We start from the raw sequence: 15,260 nt of genomic DNA on the forward strand, positions 1-15,260 counted from the left end.
GCAGTTTTGGACATAAAAATACGACTTTTTAAATTTTAAAATATATAATCTATTCTCAAAAATGAAAATTCAAAAAAATAAAAAAATAAAAGCTAGCACTTTTTACTTAGAGGGCGGTGTGCTGAATAATCAATGTTTTTCTTTTTTAACCAAAAGATTTTTTTTTTCTTTTGGCTATACCAAGAAGAAAAACCCCATATATGGTAATTTGGAAAAATATCAATGGCCAAAATTTGGTGCCAAGTAGGGATGTAAATGCTTTAGATTAGGATCCGAAGTGATCAATACCAAATTCGACTACTGAGCGAACAAATTCAAATTCAGATGTGAAATTAAAACTTATACCAAATGTGATTTTTTTACACGTAATCAAATTCAGATGTCCATCGAATCGAACCATTCGTGAGCAGGGATCCAGGGAGAGGCTATGGCACTTAGCCATGTCACTTAACTGTTCGATTGATCTCATTAAGTACCCAAAAATCAAAATCATATCCACTTGAAATTATAATCAAATATGGCTTTGACTTACCAAATCCAGCTAAAATGGGTCAGATTGGGTTGAATAGTGAATAAAATCCTATCCATTCACATCCCTTTTTGCAAGCATTTAGAGGGTATCTTATCAAATAAAGGGTATTTATGCCGTTTGTGATCTTAAGACGAATATTTTTTCTTTTGGTGAATCTTCTTAATTTTTTTTAAAAAAAAAGCAGACTTCTTTTGAAAAATTTAGAAAAAAGCTCTTTGCCACTATTTTTGGAGAGGTCAACTTATTTAAACTGTACACATCAATATTGGCATATTTTCATTCTCTTTATATATATATATATATATATATATATATATATATATATATATATATATATATATATATATATATATATATATATTGCACGGATAAAATAAAGGCAAGTTGGGTTAGGCAGACCCCTACTAGATATGTGTTAAGCCCTACGTGGCAGAGGGATTCGAACCTGGGCCTTAAGCTTGGCACTGGACCTCACTTACCATTTGCCCCAAGCTATTTTCCACGGGCCCTACGTGTCAGTTCTGCCTGATTCCGGATCCAGATGTCGAGCTGTTGTCCTGGGTCCCAATCTGATCAAGTCCAAGGGCTCTACTTTCTATTTGAATCTTACTTACCGGATCGAGTGTCGAGGAAAATGGATATGGATATAGATGTGAAGTAGCTCAACTTCGTCTTCTTCCTAAGTCAATGAGATACCCCTTCATGCCCCAAGAGGTGTGCCGTGCAAGGGTATTTTAGTTATTTTTGCAAAAATTACGCAAGGCAGTATTTATTGGGTTACTACAAACCGTGCGGTTCGGTTCGTGTTGTTTCCTTTTCTCTCCGATTCATCGAACGGCTTAAAACGGCGTCCAGGCAACAGGAAGAGATGTGGGCCGTCCGACTCCGAAGATGTCGGTGACGTGGACGCATGATCGCCGTTCCGTCCTCCCCTAGACCTTCTAGTCTCTGGCGGAGCCGTTCTGTCCTCTCTCTCTCTCTCTCTTCCTTGGCTGGTTTTCCTCCGATCCCTAATTCTCGGTTTTTTTCTGTCCCGCTTTCCGCTTAACAAAAGCGGTTTCGTGGGAGCTCGGTCGGATTCGGCCAGCCGAGAAGATGTTTTGGCCATGTGCTTCCAAGGAAGGAGGTTTCCCAGGCGGTTTTAAGCCTGATCCAAGGTGGTTTCGTGGTTCGGAAGGTAGTTTTCACCGGTAATGGTTGTTTCTTTGTTCGTTTGAAGGTATTTTTTTACTAAAAGGAGTGGTTTTACGGATTTACCCGGGTCTTTAGGTCTTGGTTGGGGGTTTCGTGAAGGTTTTCCGATGTTTCATGGCGGTTTTATGTATCTGTTAGTGGTTTTCGAGGTCTTGGGGCGTTTGATATCGATTTTAGGTATCGGTGAGTGGCTTTCGAGGTGTTTTTTCTGGCGTTTGATGACGGTTTCAGCGGTTATTGTTGAGAAGTTTAGGAAGATCTGGACCGCTTTTGATGACGGAAGTTTTGGCTCAGTAGGACCTTTTGTTTGCTGTTTTTTTTTTCTGGAAATCGGTTTTCCGAAGACGGATAACTTTATAGAATTCCAAAAGTTCTCTTTTTGTTTTCTATTCTCACAAAGGTAGATTTCCTGAGAAAAATATACTTTTTTCGGTATTATCTTGTATATTTGGATATAGGCGGTTCAGATTACCGATTTCTTCTTTATTTCAGGAAGCTGAATTTTCAAAGTTTTTTGTTTCTTTTATTCATATATTAAAAATTTAACTATTGTGCTGAAACTGATAATCCAAAAGTTTCACCTTCCTGTAAATTTGAAGAGCCTTGAATGCAATAGTTTTGCTGGTTTAAGGCCAATCAAACCACGGATTTTCGATTTTTTGGTACCGTTTTGTTCCGTTGGAAAAGAAAATTATGTTGATGGGTCTATGGTTCTCACATCGTCATTGCTATTTGTTTTTTCAATATGTTTTGGCGGGTTTCTGGTCCTTCCCCTTTGAGCTGTGATCGCAGAGAAGTATATGGAGGATGATTTCAATGTTTTTTAAATTTTTGACCATGGAAGTTTAATACAGCTTTTAGAAGAAGAACGTAGCTAATGTAATGATGATTTTTTTGGTACAAACTGTGCCCATGAAACGGTCATGATGCTAACTTTGCTAATAGTCAAGGTTCTGGCGTTGATCCTAATGGTCAAAAGGCCGATGCTCGTGGTAGTTGCCAAGCAGGATAGAAGAATCCCTTGCCGACTGAAAATGATAGGAATTCATCATAAGATATCAGTTGGCCGTGCGGATTCCGGTTGAATGGTGATGAGCCTTTCAGGAACACAGAGGGAGTCTAAATCTAACAAATTCATTAGTTGACTTTGGTAAAGCACCATTAGAGACTTCTTATGGAGTCATTGGAGCGGCACATTGTTCAGTCTCGCAAGAATCAAGAAGAAGATAATAACCACCACCCTTCCTCTATAAACCGTGCGTGCATGTCCTCTGTCAACCCCACTTGCTTTTCTAGACCCCAACTCACTCTGGCCCAGAAAGTCCTTTCTGTTCCTTGAGAAACAGGCATCAAGGTGAAATGACTCAAACCCATGGCACTCTGTACTTAAAACAGATGCCCTGACAGACTACACCTCACAAATGCATTTTCTGGAAGGAGGCTTGATGACTTCTCAGATTCTATCTCTTGTTAATTTTCTATTTCGTGTTTTGTATTTTCCTGCTCTCATTGTTGGGATTGTTGGAATCTAAATTTGGTTATTTTTGGTGCTTGGTTGTTAGTGTATTTGTTTGACAGATGCAAGTTCCTTCTTTTTCATTTGTTGGTTGTGGTGGTGTTGTAGAGCTGGAGGGAGGTAACAAAGGCTTTTTCTGTGGTGATCTTTGGTGTGACTTAATGGTGACGGAAATACAAAATGAGAAGCGTATCCTTTCTGTTTGTGGCATATTCTTTTCCGTGTATTTCTTTTCGAGGATCTACATTCTTGTGGTTTAGTTAGCTGTACTTAAAATTTGATTTCTTTTGGTTCTTTGTTTCATGGATTTTTTTCTTACTGTGTGTATCTGAATTTCATTTTTATCTTCTAAACTATTTTGGTTTCTTCTGTTTCCTGTTGTAGGAAATGGGGTTTGCATTGTGCATTTAGGTTTTGCTGAATGTGCTACTATTATGGTTTGGCTTTTTCTGTTACTCAACACTGTCCTTTTTTAATCCGTGATGAGGCCTCTGCCATGTTGATGCACATTTTTTACCACTGATTGGATCAGTTTCTTTGGATTGTATTGTTACATACATCTGTTGAAAGATCCGGCAATTTCGATTGGCTGATGTATTAATGAGCTTTTTCCACCAATGATTGCATCGGTATTTGTGGATTCCGTTATGTTCCATGCATCCGTTAGAAGTTCCCACAACTTAGGTTGGGCAAGGTATCAAGTTGGGAGGTCGTTTTTATTTTTACCTTGGCACTTGTCAGCAGCTAGTCTGACTAATTGTTTCAGTAGCATGGTGTTACCTTGATTTTGGGATTCAGTCGTCATGTTTGTGTATCTGCTGCCTCAGATTTGGAGATGTTTTATTGTCAAATGTGAAGAGGTTTGGAATCATGGTGTCGTGAATTTCCTTGCGAAAGGATCAGGTTGGCTTGTTGTCTGCTTTTCTCCAATTTCTTTGGTCTGTTTGATGACTGATCCGAATTTCTTGTGGCATTTAGTTAGGTGACTCCGATGGCAAGAACGGATTTAGGTGTTGGCAATTTATAGATATTACAATTTTTTTTGTATTTTTGGTTTCTATTATGAACTATTGAATATCCGTTTCAGCTGGTATCCAAATCGGGAAGAACTGTATTTTGTTTGCTTCTATAGTGTGTTATTTTTTTTTGAGATGGAGTTGGTTCCATAGTATTGATGGTTGACCTTTATATTGTGGAAACCTTGACATATTCCTGTCCAGCTTTTGGAGAAATGATCCAAAATCGGAAAGTTGGTCCATCCTCAAAAGTTGCTGATTCCAAAATGGTATGAATTTATACCCTTTATCATGTTCACACTGCATCTGTAGAATTGGACTTTTGTTTTGCTTCTCTGGTTTTCTTTTGGGGCTCTTGATTGTTGTCCCACCCTTTTCTGCTCTTCACTCTCTCTTAATTGTTATGATAAAGTTTGCGTTAGTTATCGTTATGCAACCTCTCAACTTCCTGCAAAAGATGGGAGTCAATGTGATGCCACCTCTTGTGTATTCGCAACAGGAGCTGCTACTAGTAGTACCAAGGGAAGTGATGTGGATCAGGAATCCGTAAGTACAGAGCAGGGCATGTATTATCCAGCAAGTAATTACTATGGATATTTTTATCCGGGTCAGTGCCATGAAAATTAATAGTAGTGGAATTTATGGTTGACTGCTTTTGCAATAGCTATTCCTAAAATGCTTTTCATGTATTCTTCAGGATATGATGTTTCTTTTGGGGAATGGGTTGATCAGGGCTACATTCTTGGGGCTGACAGGCTAGATCTACAATATCCCGTAAGTTGATGCTATGTCTTCTGCATCTTTTGGAGTATATGCGGATCTACATCTTTTCTTCCTTCTTCTGCCATATACAGTTCTCCTTTTGTGTTATTTGGATTGCTTCATTCAATGCTTGTAATTTATGCTCTTTGGCATATTATTTTCCCGTGGATATTTTTTCCTACTTTTTAGTGCAAATATAAGCAGAGTCAGTGAAGGCTGTGATTTTCGGTTCAGTCTACTGCTGCCCATGGCATTGATGAAGTTCAAGAGAGCAGTTGTAGATTGGATAATCCCTTCTCAACTGACAGAATGTGATTTTGTTTGTTTGGAATATAAATTGGAACTTTATATTATTTTATGGTGATGGTTTATGTAATTTTTTTTTATCTTAGTAAGACTGTTCAGTATATTGAAGATTGCTTGTTGGTTTTACCCCTGATTTGTTCCTTTCAATATCTTTCTCAATTTATGTAGATATCTTCAGATTTTTGCTTTATTTTGGGTGCTTAAAGTGGTATTTGCCAGCTCGTTTACTCAGCTTGTTAAAACATCAGCTAAATTAAATATTCTAATGAAACATTTTAAATGGGGTTTTCAAATGTTCTGGTGCTTTTTTTTTGCGATTCTGACCCCATAGATCTGTTCTGCATGGTTGATTTAATAGGAATTAACACTCGGATCATGTGTTTTTGATTAAAAAGATATTTGAAGTCCCAAAAATTTACAAAGATTTTGCACCATTGATTCTTAGAACCTTATAAAAGCCCACCCATGTGTCAGAATCGAATGCTCGGAGAGCTGATCCCTATAAAATCAAGTGCATAGATCATATCTGTAGGGTCAGTACTTAAAAATAAAATAAAAAACCTGGAAAACCCATTTAGCATGTTTGCATCAAAACAAAACGAAGCATGTCAATCACATCTGTACGGTTGGATTTAGAATAAAATGAAAAAACTGCTGAAAATGTCCAGTTTGTGCCTATCTACTACTCTCACCAAGTTTTAGTGCAAAACGGATGTTCATTTTTTTCTCTCACTACAAAACACATCTGAGCGCAAAAAGGACCTAATCTACTACATGTTTTCTATTGAGTAAACTATGAAAAACACATTTTATAGTTTTACAAAACTCTCTTGTTGTATGATGCACATTCATGTCTTATCCTCTTTTCATTTCAGTGTTTGTGTGACATGGGGCACAACTTTGCTGCACAGTAGTGCTTGACGTATATTTCTTGGTGTTTTTTTTTGTGGTTGTGTGCATGTCGCACCAGTTTACATGTGATCATTGCGAAATTTCTGATTTTGATGTATAGTTGGTAACTTGGTTTGAGTTAGTCATTGGGTTTGTTTGTGTGTGTGTGTGTGTGTGTGTGCGTGCATGCCTGTGGCATCACTACTAACTAATTGGATTAAAAAGAAAGCCAAAGCATCTAAATTCTGTTAAACTGGCCATTTTAGCAGTGTGACATGATATTTAGTTTAAAGTGTTTTAGCTCCTTGGTTATTCAGTAGATACTGGTTCCATAACAGCATGTTTGATGGCTTCAGGCAGTTTGGACGGAAGAAACGAACAAAACAGACAGAACACACGTTCTGTCTGTTCTGTAACAATTGTACTCCGTCCAACGTTTGTTTCGACCGTACACGGAAGCTGTGTTCTTCAGTTGTTTGATTTACGCTTGCGGGGACAACTTTGGACACACATAGATAATGGGTTGGATAACGTCATTTTGGATTGTACGACCCGATATGCCCCACCATTATCCATGTTTTGACATGTTTATTATGGATTTTAGCCCCAGATATGGATCTTGAATTGAATTTAAAAACTTAAAAATGTTTAAAATTTGGGTAATTTGAGAAAAAAATAAGAATTGATATTTTTTGATATATAAATGCTTTAATCGGTGTCATATTGGATCTAATTATAATCAAATTAACTATTAGAATCCCTAATTTAATAAATTTGATTCAATCCCTAATCAAAGAAAATATTTGAATCAGAGTCCTAATCAAAGAAGGTAGGCGTTGCACCCATTGAAAATAAGATGGGAGAGAATCGTTTACGGTGGTTTGGACATATTCAGCGAAGGCCTAATGATGCTCCTGTTAGAAGGATGGAGAAATGGGAAAATATATTAGTTAAAAGAGGTCCGGGTAGGCCTAGGAAGACATGGATGGAGATGATAGGAAAGGATATGAATGCTTTGAACCTCACCGAGGACATGGCAATGGATAGAAATGATTGGAGGAGAAAGATTCATGTGGAAGACCCAGAATGATTTTCTTTTTTGGTTCATATCGCCGACCCCAATTGTTTTGGGATGAAGGCGTAGTTGTTGTAGAGTCCTACTCAAATCCCTAATTAGAGAAGAAGAAGAAGAAAAAGAAGAGAGGAACAAAGAAGATGGGGGACAAAGAGAGAGTGAGAGAGAGTAACGAAGATGGGGAGGAAAGAGAGCAGCCTTTCACCGCCATCATTGGACTCGCTGCCGGACCCTCGGTGTCCAGCCGCTGCACAAAAGAGAGAGACAAAGAGAGGTTGTCGGGGATGGGAGGGGGAGAAATGAGAGGGTGCTGGGGTAACCTCGCCCACTCATTTTTTTGGTGATTCATCGATCCCCGTGTCCTGTTTCCACCGGAACAGGGTGGTGGTGGAACGGTGAATCACCGTTCCATGGATGCGGCGGACACGGGTTCCGCTCATCCGCCATGACTGTTGTTTGTTTGCGAAGGCGTGATTTGTGGCCGTGCATCCCTAATCACGCTCCGAACGTGCCATCAAACAACCCCTAAGGTTAAGATGGTTTATTATGAACTCCCTGGAACTATGTTTTGTGAAAAGCCAAAAGCTGTGAACTGTTGATTTTTATTTAAATGTCGTCTTCTAGTGTTTGGGTTTTGGGTTATCTAACTATGTATTTCCTCATCCAGGGCATTCAAGTGGAAAATGAATCAGTTGTATACTATATCCCAGGCTATGGATATGTTCAACTTCCATTAAATCCATATTTCTCTCCACCCGTCGTTGGTGTTGATGGTCAATTTTTGGGCCAACAGCCGTATTTCCCAAGCCCTTTGTTCCCGCAAGTTGCTGCACCCGGGTATCTTCCATCTCCAATACCTTACAGGTCTGAAGTAGTGCCAGCTTATTCTTGGGATCCATCTCTTTTGGTTGTTAGGTCACAAATAAATGGCATCAGTGGAGGTCCAGTGCCACCCAGTCCAAAGTCTACTCTTTCTGCCCCAAACCCAACTTCGGTTTCAGCTTATGTAAAACCTACACAGAAAATAATGTCAACATATAGAAGCAAAAGCCTCACCACCATCATCCTATTCGGCACACAGTCAATGCGGTTTACCTGTTGCCAGCATTCATAATCAATCTCTAAAGGCTGTGAACAAGGTAATTATTTATTTGAATGTTGAGTTATTTCCTCATCGCCCCTCTCTCTCTCTCTCTCTTATTCTCCTCAATTTTTCAGGTCACACTGCAGGGTGCTGGTTTTCAGCCTACGGCTGTTCTTGCAAACGGATACTTTCCCATCACCAAATTCCCAGCATATTCCAACCCAAGTATGGGACGGATGCTCTATTCAAATTGTCCTATGGGTTTCAAAACAAATGGGCAAGGATGGGCTGGGAGTGAAAAACTTAAAGCAATAAGCAAGTCAATTGGACTCGGTGATTTTGACCTCCTGAATGAACAGAATAGAGGCCCAAGGAAAAATAACAGCAAGGACTCTTGGATATCGGATGTGGATGTGGTTGGTTGTCTGGGTTCTGGGGATACCAGCGAAAGCAACAATTTTAATGTTGTGATAAGGAAGGATCAGTACAATCTTCCAGATTTGCCCATTAAGTTTGATCAAGCTCTCTTCTTTGTGATCAAGTCCTATAGCAAGGATGCCATTCATATGGCTTGACAGTGTGTACCAAGATGCTCAGGAATGGACCAAGGAGAAAGCAAACTTGAAGTGTCCTGTGTTCCTCTTTTTTCTCGGTATAGTTACTTATGCATTTATCTGTTTTGTTTCTTTTAAAGCTATACAACAACATTGTTTCAGTCGAAACATAACTCACAATATATGACATTTGTATGTGCATCTTGGTAGTTAATTCTCTTTTTTTAGTGGTAATTATTGTTGGTAAGCAAGACTTCCTTTCAAAAGCAGCTTTAGCTCAGGTTGCTTGCTACCTCGTGGTGGCTTAAGGAGATATACCCTTGAGCCAAACACCATAAACTGATAAGTCAATCAAAGGAAACGGTGCACTTGGGCCTATCCTAACTGTGCACTTGGGCATACCAAACATTTTCTGCTTCAAGAGTTTAGAATGGTCTTCAACTGTAAATTGATCTCATGTTGTATAATTTTGTTTATGTACTTGCTAGTAGTTCAAATGTGAGCTTAGTTACTGATCCTGTTAGGTTTGTGGTCACAGGTGAATGCAAGTGGTCAATTTTGTGGAGTGGCTGAGATGATTGGGAAGGTGGATTTTAACAAGAACTTGGATTTTTGGCAACAAGACAAGTGAAATGTGTAACGACCCCAACTCATAATCCTTGAAAATGCGATTTTTTTTTAAACCAGTGCGAAAAGCTTCCCAGTAACCTAGGGTCTTTACAGTTCCAATTCAAACTGGATAACCAAACAATACAAAGAGACTAACAATCATCATCCACAAAAATCAAAGTAAACTTTATTTATGAATCAAGAATCAATTCTAAAGACAATGTTTTACTCAACAAAAATTAAAGTAGCAACTGACTGAAACAAAAAAAATAGAACAATAGAATTAAAGAACAAAAAAAAAGTCACTCTGTCAACTAGTGAAGCTGTCAAGAACCAAGTGTGGCTCTCGTGCCCTCCCTGTAGCTGCCGACTTCACTGATTATTTGCTCTTGTGAAAAACCAATAAAATAGGGTGTCAGAATCGAAATCCTGAGCACAACTATTTCTTAGTGAAACATGTGAGACAAAGGGTTAAGATAAGATATCATGCAATATTCTGAGAAAAATGCAAGATGATATTTTATAGCATTTAAGAAAGTTTCTATGCAACAGTTATAAGTGCTAAGTATGCAAAAAGATTAAAGCAGTAGCAAGTAACAAACCTTTAACATACAATAGGAAGTAAACATTACACACTCACCATCATGTAATGATTGTGAAAACAATTAAAATATACATGATCTACTGCATAACAGGAAAATGCATGATTTATGTGCAATGCATGAATCCTTTTGTTATATTTCATTTAAGTTTCTTTTTTTCCATATGCATGTCCTATTAAATGCATATAACTTTAAGTTCCTCTTTTTAATTATCATTGTCTGTGGATACACAAAATGGGTACAGTCTCTAAGGTCAAGTTAGGTTCACAGGGTAGCTTAACATACAATTTGTATTTTATTACTGAGTTTTAAACTTAGCCCTCGATTAAATCACATTCGGAATATTAGACCTATACATCTAATGTCGGGGACACAAAGGACACCCCACGCCTACAAGTGCCACTTTCTTGGTACCAAAAACAATAGTTGTGTCAAAACACACCACCTCGAGGTAAAGTGACATTCTCCCTAAAATCGTGGTCAGGAGAAGGAGCCTCAATATCGTGTTCAGGGGACAAATAAAGCACACAAAATTTGTGTATCCGCACAGTCTCCCCAAGACCGGATCTCTAAGATCTTCATTCTCTAGATGGGAGATCTCAGAACGTATATTACATTGTTCTGTGTTAGCCTCGACTAGGTCGGCTGAGTGCTGTGTTAGTCTTGGCAGGGCCCAGTCGACCCTAACACAACACCCAACTGAGACTAACACAAAATAATGTAATATACGTTCTGGGATCTCTTACCTGGAGAATGGAGATCTTAGAGATCCGGTTTTGGGAAGACTGTGTGGATACAAAAACTCTGTGTGCTTTATTTATCCACTGAACCCAATATTGAGGTTTCTTCTTTTTGTCACAGTTTTAGGGAGAATCCGTCTCTTTACTTGAGGGTGGCGCGTTTTGATACAACTGTTGTTTGTGGTACCAAGAAAGTGACACTTGTGGGCGTGGTTGTGCCTCGTGTCCCCAACATTTGATGTGAAGGTCTAATGTTCCGAAGGTGATTCGGTCGAGGGCTAATTTTGGAACCCAGTAATAAAATACAAATTGTGTGTTAAGTTATCCTGTGAACTTAACTTGACTTCAGAGATTGTACCCGTTTTGTGTATCCACAGACAATGATAATTAAAAAGAAGAACTTAAAGTTGTATGTATTTAATAGGGCATGCATATGGAAAAAAAGAAACTTAAATGAAAGATAACAAAAAGATTCATGCATTGTACAAAAATCATGCATTTTCCTGTTATGCAGTAGATCATGTATATTTTAATTGTTCCTACCATCGTTACATGATGGTGAGTGTGTAATGTTTACTTCCTATTGCATGTTAAAAGTTTGTTATTTGCTACTGCATTAATGTTTCTGTATGCTAAGCACTTATAACTGTTGCATGAAAAATTTCTTAAATGCTATAAAATGTTATTTTGCATTTCCTTCAGAATATTGCATGATATCTTATCTTAACCCTTTGTCTCACCTATTTCACTAAGAAGTAACTTTGCTCAAGATTTTGATTCTAACATCCTACTTTCTTGGTTTTTCAAAGGAACAGATGATCAGTGAAATCAACAGCTACTGGTAGGGTATGAGGGCTACACTTGGTTCTTGACAGCTTCATTAGTGGACATAGTGACTTTTCTTTTTGTTTTTTAGTTCTACTCTTCCTTTAAGATTTTTTTTGTTTCAGTTGCTAATTTAATTTCTGTTGAGTATAACATTGTCTCTGAAATTGATTCTTGATTCATAAATAAAGAGATTTGCTTTGGTTCTTGTAGATGATAATTGTAAGTCTCTTTGCGGTGTTTGACTATCCAGTTAGAATTGGAACTGTAAGGACCCCGTCTTTGGAAAGTTTTCCGCACTGGTTTCAAATTTTTTTTTTCGCATTTTCAATGGGTATGAGTTGGGGTCGTTACAGAATGGATTTTTTTCCTGTCAAGTGGCATATTATAAAAGATGTCCCAAATCCACGGTGCCGGCATATTATACTGGAGAATATTGACAACAAGCCTGTAACTAACAGCAGGGACACTCGGGAGGTATGCTTCTTTAATGGCTATCTAAAGACATTCATGGTTTTGTTGGCATGCATCTGTCATGTCCAAAAGGAACCTTACTTTTTGGAGTTTAATGTTCTTAGAAGAATCCTTTCGAGTAGGGTTGCACGAGTAGGTTTGAACCTGAGCCCAGACTGTTGATGAAACGCTTGGTTCATATGAACCGACTTTGAGCCTTGCTTGAGCTTTAACCTTGCTCGGATGAAGCTTGAGATAGACTCCGCGTGGGCCAGGTTGAACAAAGTCTATATTATTTCAGAAGTTATATAATAGCGGCATGTGATTTGAGCCCCAACTCTACATGAGAGGGTAACAGTAACACCCTAATTAGTGCAGCGAACAACTTTGTCATCTTCATACACTAATATATATGAACAATATATAGCGTATGTTTAAAAAAACCAATAACCAAGTTTAAATGATCTTTAATCAGCCTGACTGTGTCACTTAGTCTTAATTTGGTTTAGCTGATGAGCCTAATTTTAGGCTCGAGGTTGGCTCATTTATGTAAAATGACCGAGCCCCAGTGGCGCTCATGCTTTCCACAAAAAGCTAGGCTCTTTGTGCATCCTTTTTGAGTGATTGTTCCACTGCTCTTTTTCTTCAATTAGTCGTCAGAAGAGACGACATGCCATGTAAGTCTTTGTAACATTAGAGCCAGCCGGTGATGAGTGCATGGCATAGTGATTGTTATTGATTTTTGAATTTCTCGAGATGTTTTGAAAAAAAATACAAAAGCCTTTTTTAAGTACTAACTAGTTTATTTCAGTTTATCTTCATAGCATTAGCAAGATGGCTTTCATTGCAACTTGCAACGTTTCCAAAAGAAAACCAGTCTTGTAGATATTTTAATGTTTTAACAGTTTTTGGATCAATTTTCCAATATTTCCCTTGATAAAAAGATTTTATATTGTACTGAAACATTGCCTATGATATTTGATAAAGAAAAAGAATTGTTGGCTTAATGTTTGCTTGAAGTCCTTCCGGTCAAACACCTATAGGATTTCCCCGTTGTGATATAATATGTAGTAGCTATAATCTGAGCGTAGTCTCATGATTCATCTTTCGTTAACCTTTCCAGGCACCATTTGTTAGGATGAGTTGAGGGTCCATTTTCTGGGAATCCTCCTTCTAAAGTCCTTGTGAAGAGACCAGCCTGCATCTTGAGTCCTGACCTTGTCCAATCAAACACGTTTTCAACTTTTGACTGTTCTGCTTACCGTTCCTTTAGGGGAAAAAATCTATGAGGAAATATCCTTTTTATTGGGGCCATTTTCATTCTTGTTCTTTGTTTCAGGTGAAATATCCTCAGGGTATCGAAATGCTCAGAATTTTCAAGAACTATTCATCCAAGACGTCCATATTAGATGACTTAGATTTTTATGAAAGTCAGCAGAAAGCAATGCAGGACAAGAGGATTCGGCTGCCTAATCCTCATTTGGAGCCAGCAGCACAGGTACAGTAATAACTTGTTCTATTTCCGGTGACTTCTGTCTACAATTGACTTGCAGATAGTGATTCTATGATTGACAAAACCATAATTGTTCAATTGTGTCAATGTTAACCTTACTACCTTATTTAGTCGGTATATTAATGTACAGTTGTGGCAGTTATTTATGTATATATTTGACTGATTCAGCAAAAAACTGATGAAGCTGTACCGGTAACAGCAAAGGCAGGGTTGTTGCCAATGGTCAGTGGACGGGCTCAGCTGCCTCAAAGAGGAGCAAGGATGGACAACCAGCAGATGCTGATGCAAAAGTATGAGCGTAGCTGGCAATGCTGGGACTTCTAATATAAAGCAGATGTACGAGCGTTCAAAATGATTGGAGTGGTTTTCGGTCATGTGCGCTGCCGGAAAATGTATTTTGCTTACCGTAAAGGAGATTGATTATAGAACAAATCTGACCGGGAGTGCACTCTGGCCCTTTGACTCTGAAGACGCTCACGCTCGATTGTATCATAAAAAATCAAGATTCAGTGCCTCCGATTGTGTTGTCTTGTCCCTCTCGGGGAGAGGTGCAGGTGTATCCAGTAATCTGGTCCTTTTTTTTTCTTGCGTTCCATCTGTTTGCAATTCTTCCTTTCTGGTGTTTTGGGTGTAGGAATTAAGCGGCTTCGTGGGTGTGGGTCTGCGTGGCTGAGTGTTGTGTAAGGTGTGAGCACAAGGGTAGTTTTTGGTTGGGATGCTTTCGAGGGAAGCACGGCCTTTTGGATATGGTGAAAGGCGTGTTGTACCAAAAGTGATGCAAGAGGGTGTCTTAAAAAAAGTGGAAAAGGAGAATGCAATATTCATGATAAAATAAAAATTGCCCAATTATTAGACATTTTTTTGAGGACTTTGTTCATCGAGAAGAGAACCAGAGAGATGAGTGAGAGAGCATAATGTAGACGGTAAAGTGATTTGGCAGATCACCTCGTCTGCTCTGGCATCTACGTGTATTTTTGTCGTGGGGTTAGAGGTCTTCAATATATATATATATATATATATATATATATATAGAGAGAGAGAGAGAGAGAGAGAGAGAGAGAGAGAGAGAGACGAGTGTCGGTGCTTGAACATTAGGTGCCTGCGATACGTGTCAGATGGGTTTTTCAATTTTTTTTTTTTGTAGTTTCAACCTCATGAATGTGGTCTTTTTTACGAGGAATTCACATCTGGATTATGTGTTTTTGATAAAAAAATGATACTTAGTGCCTTAAAATTTTATAAAGATTTTGGTTTTCAAACCATATAAAAACCCACTCGTGTTGGAATCCAACACTTCATGTGCCGATCCCTATAAAATCAATTTCATAGATCACATCTGTACAGTCAGAATTTTAAAATAAAACAAAAAAACTAAAAACCTTATGAACACGTATTTTCAACCCTTATGCTCTATTATATATATATATATATATATATAAAACTCAACATATAATCATTTTTTGTTCTGCCCCTTTGTTTTTAAGCGTCTTATGATAGATTTCAACCGTTAGATGTGTTTAGTATGATTTAGAGAGAATTGACTCTTGATTTTGTTTTTTGATGAAAAAAAATATGCTTTTTTGAATAA

The 15,260-nt window shown here is 38.2% G+C and overlaps 1 protein-coding gene across 4 annotated transcripts; it reads left to right on the forward strand.

Moving 5' to 3' along the window:
* The first annotated feature begins 1,491 nt into the window (after positions 1-1,491).
* On the forward strand, positions 1,492-14,526 carry LOC149836894 (uncharacterized). 4 transcript variants are annotated; one of them, XM_090005648.1, is made up of 10 exons: positions 1,492-1,722; positions 3,351-3,431; positions 4,463-4,527; positions 4,758-4,865; positions 4,956-5,032; positions 7,960-8,129; positions 8,208-8,431; positions 8,511-9,028; positions 13,499-13,657; positions 13,841-14,526. In XM_090005648.1, the coding sequence occupies exons 4-7, from the start codon at positions 4,823-4,825 to the stop codon at positions 8,404-8,406; spliced, it is 489 nt and encodes a 162-aa protein (XP_089861774.1). In that variant the 5' UTR covers positions 1,492-1,722; positions 3,351-3,431; positions 4,463-4,527; positions 4,758-4,822; the 3' UTR covers positions 8,407-8,431; positions 8,511-9,028; positions 13,499-13,657; positions 13,841-14,526. The 4 variants fall into 4 exon arrangements, 3 of the variants coding, with proteins under 3 accessions (XP_089861774.1, XP_089861775.1, XP_089861773.1); XR_016431847.1 differs by lacking the exon at positions 1,492-1,722 and having other exon boundaries at positions 3,120-3,431; positions 7,960-8,431; XM_090005649.1 differs by lacking the exons at positions 7,960-8,129; positions 8,208-8,431; positions 8,511-9,028; positions 13,499-13,657; positions 13,841-14,526 and having other exon boundaries at positions 1,492-1,709; positions 4,671-4,865; positions 4,956-5,604.
* Positions 14,527-15,260: the final 734 nt, after the last annotated feature.

The sequence above is a fragment of the Nuphar pumila genome, chromosome 5, assembly GCF_984573655.1.
Source record: "Nuphar pumila chromosome 5, dmNupPumi1.hap1.1, whole genome shotgun sequence".
Lineage (NCBI taxonomy): Eukaryota > Viridiplantae > Streptophyta > Magnoliopsida > Nymphaeales > Nymphaeaceae > Nuphar > Nuphar pumila.

Bases quoted from the DNA above. Each gene is read 5' to 3' on its own strand.
- LOC149836894 (XM_090005647.1), top strand. From the start codon at position 11,920: ATGATAATTGTAAGTCTCTTTGCGGTGTTTGACTATCCAGTTAGAATT. The intron at 12,184-13,498 runs GTATGCTTCTTT...TCTTTGTTTCAG, and splicing joins ACAGCAGGGACACTCGGGAG to GTGAAATATCCTCAGGGTAT. The intron at 13,658-13,840 runs GTACAGTAATAA...TGACTGATTCAG, and splicing joins ATTTGGAGCCAGCAGCACAG to CAAAAAACTGATGAAGCTGT.